This window comes from Culex quinquefasciatus, chromosome 3 (genome assembly GCF_015732765.1).
Source record: "Culex quinquefasciatus strain JHB chromosome 3, VPISU_Cqui_1.0_pri_paternal, whole genome shotgun sequence".
In the NCBI taxonomy this organism is placed as follows: Eukaryota; Metazoa; Arthropoda; class Insecta; order Diptera; family Culicidae; genus Culex; species Culex quinquefasciatus.
Genome location: NC_051863.1, coordinates 23,112,417 through 23,118,762, shown reverse-complemented (window position 1 = coordinate 23,118,762; position 6,346 = coordinate 23,112,417). Strand labels below are relative to the sequence as shown.

Sequence of the window (6,346 nt, the reverse complement as noted above, 5' to 3'; positions counted from 1 at the left end):
GACTAACATTTCAAAAGGGCCAAATATTCAATATTACGCCCTTTTAAAATGTTAGCAGAATTATCTCAGCTTTTCAAAAATATTTTTCAATAGTGGGCATTTAAAAAAATGAAAAACTGCGAATATTTTCAAAAAAGTTACCTTAAAATGGCCTTAACTTGCAAACGGTGCACTTTATCAAAGTTTCACTAAAGTACTTTTTGATTGAAAATTTGATTTTACATCGAAAAATTAAGTTGAAAAATTGTTGCGACCAATATTTCGATTTTTTAAAAAATCAGTATTGGTTAAAAAATTTATAACTCGGTCAAAGATTTTTTGTTCAACCTGGAAATTTCTGAAAAGTTGGAATTGGATGTCCTCTAAAACATATCAAAAAAAGAAAAAAAATAAAAATAGTGTTTTTTGCAAATCAAGTTTTAGTGACAAAAAGTTAAATAAAAAATCACCAATTTTTTTTACAGTGTATCATTTTTTTTCAGTGTAGTCCGTATCCATACCTACAACTTTGCCCAAGACACCAAATCGATCAAAAAATTCCTTCAAAAGATACAGATTTTTGAATTTTCACGTATCATTTTTGTATGGACAGCTGCCAAATTTGTATGGAAAATTATATGGACAAACTAATGATGAATAATGAAATTGAAAAATTTTTGCGACCAGTATTTCGATTTTTTGAAAAAAATTTATTGATTCAAAAAATCATAACTCGTTCAAAGAGCAAATCAAGTTTTAGTGTTAAAAAGTTAAATAAAAAATCACCAAAATTTTTTTTTTACCGTGTATCATTTGTTTTAGTGTAGTCCGTATCCATACCTACAACTTTGCCGAAGACACCAAATCGATCAAAAAATTCCTTCAAAAGATACAGATTTTTGAATTTTTACATATCACTTTTGTATGGAAAAAACGAAACTATTGGCACTACGCCCCCCGGGGCATGGCCTTCCTCTAACGTGGGATTTCTGCTCCAGCGCCTCTGACGAGACAGGAGAAACCCGGAATCGAACCCGCGTCTCATAGCAACATCGGGATCGGCAGCCGAAGCCGCTACCCCTGCACCACGAGACCCACTCACTTTTGTATGGACAGCTGCCAAATTTGTATGGAAAATTATATGGACAAACTAATGATGCAAAATGGCTTCTTTGGGCATACCGAAGGCACCAAAAAAGTTTGAGTCGGATTAAAAAATACAAAAAAAAAATCGAATTACCGAAATCTGAGAGAACTACTCTTAAAGTTTTCTTACGACTTTTTCAAATGTTTGGTTGTTGCTTTTGTTTTTTTTTCATGCTGTTTTCGTGGAGAATTGCTGTTTAAGAAACTGTCGAGACTAGGGCGTCCAATTTCCCGTCCCGGGAAAAAAATTCCCGGGAATTCCCGGGATTTCCCGAAAAAAAATATTTCCCGTTTCCCGGGAAATTTCTAAATTTCCCGGGAATTCCCGAAATTCAAGCGGAAGTATACATTTTTTTAACTTTTTGGTACATTTCGAAACCTAAAAAGAATAATTAAAGCACTAAATTTTATTTTATCAAATTCAATTTACTATTCTTTTTGAACTAATCAGTTCGTCATAAAATTTCAAGTCAAGATTTATTTCAGATAATATTAATTTCTGAAGCATTCACAACTAAATAGATTTTGTTTAAAATAATTGCGATATTATGAAATGAAAATAAACAATTAAAATGTGTTATATCATTCGAAAATAAGGTACCTCTTCCCCCAAGTTAATTACAGTTAAAAGTTGAAATTTTATAGCGCACTAGAGCTACCGAGGGCGTAAGATCAAATAAAAAAACTACTTCGTATTATATTAGAAGTGCCCAAAACATGCAAACATATTTCAAATAATCGCTCCAAACATTTGAAAACTTTGAGTAGTGATCACATAAAAATTGTATTTCAAGTGAATAGTAGATTTTAAAGTAAATTCAATGCTTATAGATTTATTCATGAGATTAAACCAGTTAGGGACCATCCACATACCACGGGGACACTTTTTGGGAATCTGTTACCCCCTCGTGGACAATTCTCCATACAAAAAAACTTTTTTGTATGGATCGTGGACAATCGTACTACCACCCCCCTCCCCCCTAAAGTGTCCACGTGGTATATGGATGGTCCTTTACATGTGTTCTGGATAAATTATTTGCCATGGAAAACATATTTCTTTATTATTTTTTTCATTTCAATGTTTTGCCATGAAAGACACATTTACTGCATGATTTTTTTTTCATTTTATCTAAATTATCAATTTTATTCTTTATCATGTTCTCTCAAACTGGTAACAGAGACGTATTCAAAAGCAATTCTATCGTTTTGGAACATGGATTCATTTTACTCACTTTCCAAACACTTTGATTTAAAAAAATATACCTAGCTACATCACATCAATACAAAACACTAATCATTATTTTTTTGTTATTTTGAACGAATTGAATGACAGATATTTATTTTTTATATTTTCTTGAAGTTGTATGTTTTTTTTACAAGCAGCTAATGCAATAATTGAACCTAACACTCATTTTGACCTATAATGTTGCTATTTTATACTATTTTGTTGCAAAATATCAACCAAAATAAGAATCAGAACAATTTTTGATAAATTTAAAAATTTCCCGGGAATTCCCGGGATTTCCCGGGAAATTTGTTGAAAATTTCCCGTTTCCCGGGAATTCTGTAACCCCGGGAAATTGGACGCTCTAGTCGAGACACATGACAATGTGTTACTGTTTGTATTTAATCTCTGCCACAGGAACCAGCTGATGCGACATGTTTCTGCATCATACGTGATAAGTGCAAGTTTGCACAGATTTTTCAAACATTGTATGAAATATGAAGTATCTGAATATAAATCCTCTGGCAGCTACCACTTCTTGGTTAGTTTAAGAATCAGCATTGATCAAAATGGAAATCAGCTATTTGTTTGCAACTCTAGTGCTGGTAGTTTTCTGCTCCATCACTCATGGAGCGGATTACTGTTCTGATGAGTTCCAAAAGATCTGCGAAAATAAAGAACACATTGGATGCAATCCGAAGAGTGTGAGTTGTGACTTTTCTGTCTGAATTTCGCGTTACAAGACGTAAATCTTTTCTCAGTTCTCCCAATATCCCAACTGTCACAACAAGAACCCCAAGCTGATGCGCATCACACCCGGTTTGAAGAAGTACCTGCTCTGCAAGCACAACATGTACCGGGATCTGCTGGCGGGAGGAACCATGCAATCGAGGAACGGCGTTTTTCCAAGTGCCCAGAATATGTCGGTTTTGGTAGGTTTGATCGTCGCTCAAATTTTAAATTTAGAAGGTTTCACTAAATTTACGTAACTCCACGTGGGCTCTTCGAGCAGCAATGGGACGATGAATTGGCTGCCTTGGCCGAGCATAACGTAAAACAATGCGAAATGGAGCATGACCAATGCCGGAGGACAGGTGAGCGGTGGGGTAATTTGGAAACGGATTTTTGGGTTATTTAGATGAAATCTATCGTTGCAGTCAAGTTTAAAGCGGCCGGTCAAAATATTGCGTACGATTCGTGGAGTGAGAAGCGTCCGGATAAGAAGAAGATTATCCGGGAAGCCGTTTTTGCGTGGTGGAACGAACATCAGGATTTTCAGCACCACGAGGTGGACAAATACGTGGGATCGAGTTCGGGGTAAACATTAAATTTCACAAAATATTTTAAATCTCATAACATTTTAACTGCTTTACAAGTGTACTACACTTTACCGCCATGGCGTTGGACTATCAGACGCATGTGGGCTGTGCCATTTCCGAGTACGATTACAGCGGTGGGGACACCCTGCTGATCACCTGTAACTATTCGTCCTGGACCTGGATGGAGCAACCAATCTACAAGAAGGGATCGCCCTGTGCCGATTGTGGTGGACAGTGTGACGCCAAGTACAAGCATCTTTGTCCTGCAAAAAGATAGAGAGTATCTTTAGCTTTCCCAAAAGCTTTAAAAATAAAATTAATCGCTAATTAAGCCCCTTGACCTCTTACCCGAATTACACAGAATTTCTCCATCTAATGATTTACGATGACCTGAGCAAGTACACACGCGGGTTAATCACAGTAAATCATAACCAAACGAAAGCTCACCCCGAAAGCTCGCCAATAACCTCTCCACTAAACAGGCCAACTGGCAGCAGCTGCCGACTATCTAATCACCATCATCATCATCATCACCTTCCCAAAGTCCCAAGTGTGGACCAGACCTGCAGGAAAGTACCCTCTCTCGGAGGAAAGTGACTTGTGTGAAGTGTTTTCACAAAAAGAGTTAATTGAGCTATAAATATTAACAAATTGAATTAATTTTCAGGTGGTAAAAGAAACATGACGTTTCGGAGGAATGCCCCCTGGGCCTGCACGATCCAATTCCAGCCGAGACAGATTGATAGACCTGTGTGATGGATAAGCTTTAAATCTCTGCTGGTGTTACTGCTGCTGGACGTCCACTCACTTATCACGTGGGGAGGGAAAAAGTTGCGCGGTGATTGGCGCGGTTTCAATTATGCATCCATGCCGCGGGTAAAAGTTTTTCGATTTTTGTTCGGCGAAAATTTATGCACATATTGATTGGCAAAATTTGGAGGACACAGTGATGGTTCACTATCATTCCAAATCTCGATAGTGCTAAATCAAGGAACATTTACACAATTTAGTTCCATAATTTCTAGGGCTTTGTTATTTTTTATGATTTTAATTTTATATTTATTGCTTTGAAAAAAAAAAAAAAAAAAAAAAAACTTTGTCGATCGATTCCTTAAGACCAAATAAGTCATTTTGCATTGTTGGTTTCTCCTTAAAAGTGAGCAATTCTCAGAGATTTCGGTCATTCGAGTTTTTTGTATTTTTTAATCCGACTGAAACTTTTTTGGTGCCTTCGGTATGCCCAAAGAAGCCATTTTGCATCATTAGTTTGTCCATATAATTTTCCATACAAATTTGGCAGCTGTCCATACAAAAATGATATATGAAAATTCAAAAATCTGAATCTTTTGAAGGAATTTTTTGATCGATAAGAACTTCACTGAAAAAAATTATACACGGTAAATTTTTTTTGGTGATTTTTAATTTCCCTTTTTGTCACTAAAACTTGATTTACAAAAAAAAAACACAATTTTTTTATTTTTTGATATGTTTAAGGGGACAAATGCCAACTTTTCAGAAATTTCCTGAATGGGCAAACAATCTTTGACCGAGTTGTAAATTATTGAATCAATACCGATTTTTTTTAAATCGAAATACTGGTCGCAAAAAATTTTCAACTTTATTTTTGAATGTTAAATTGAGAATGCAATCTACTTCAGCACTTCAGTGAAATTTTGATAAAGTGCACCGTTTTCAAGTTATAGCAATTTGGTAACTTTATTGAAAATAGTCGTAGTTATTTATTTTTTTCAATTAGCGCCCGTGTTTGCCAACTTTTGAAAAAAATAGTTTTGAAGAGCTGAGAAGAATTTCTCTATATTTTGCTTTCTTGAACTTTGTTGGTACGACTCTTAGTTGCTGGGATATTGCCATGCAAAGATTTAAAAACAGGAAAATTGACGTTTTGTAAGTCTCACCCCAAAAAACCCACCATTTTCAAATTTCGATATCTCAGCAACTAATGGTCCGATTTTCAAAGTTAAAATATGAGACATTCGTGAAATTTTCTGATTTCTTCGAAAAAATATTAAAATATTTGATGAATCAAAATTAACATTTTAAAAGGACGTAATATTGAATGTTTGTTTTGGTTTGTTTTACATTGAAAAATGAAGTTAAAAAATTTTGGTGACCAATATTTCGATTTTTTTTTTAAATCAGTATTGATTCAAAACCTCATAACTCGTTCAAAGTTTTATTGCACAACCTGGAAATTTTTGAAAAGTTGACATTTGATGTCCCCTAAAACATACTAAAATTAAAAAACATATAAAAAATGGTTTTTTTGCAAATCAAGTTTTAGTGACAAAAAGTGAAATTAATAATCACCAAAATTTTTTTTACCGTGTATCACTTTTTTCAGTGTAGTCCTTATCCATACCTACAACTTGCCGAAGACACCAAATCGATCAAAAAATGCCTTCAAAAGATACGGATTTTTGAATATTCATGCATCATTTTTGTATGGACCAAATTTGTATGGAAAATTATATGGACAAACTAATAATGCAAAATGGCTTCTTTTGGAATTATGCTTTAATTAAAGTTTCAGATGAATACAAAACTACAAAAATTAAAATTAAAAAAAATATCTATTCCGTAGAGAACTGCTCAAATATATCAAATATCAAATTTAAAGTATATCCAAAATATAGGCCTTTCCGTTTGTAAAAAAAAG

At 34.4% G+C, this 6,346-nt stretch overlaps 1 protein-coding gene across 1 annotated transcript; it reads left to right on the top strand.

Annotated features, from left to right (window-relative positions):
• The first annotated feature begins 2,892 nt into the window (after positions 1–2,892).
• Positions 2,893–4,032, top strand: LOC6052406 (antigen 5 like allergen Cul n 1). The gene is made up of 5 exons (XM_001868651.2): positions 2,893–3,054; positions 3,112–3,282; positions 3,363–3,444; positions 3,508–3,667; positions 3,727–4,032. Exons 1-5 carry the CDS (start codon positions 2,920–2,922, stop codon positions 3,944–3,946), a joined length of 768 nt encoding a protein of 255 aa, XP_001868686.2. The 5' UTR covers positions 2,893–2,919; the 3' UTR covers positions 3,947–4,032.
• The last annotated feature ends 2,314 nt before the right edge of the window (positions 4,033–6,346 follow it).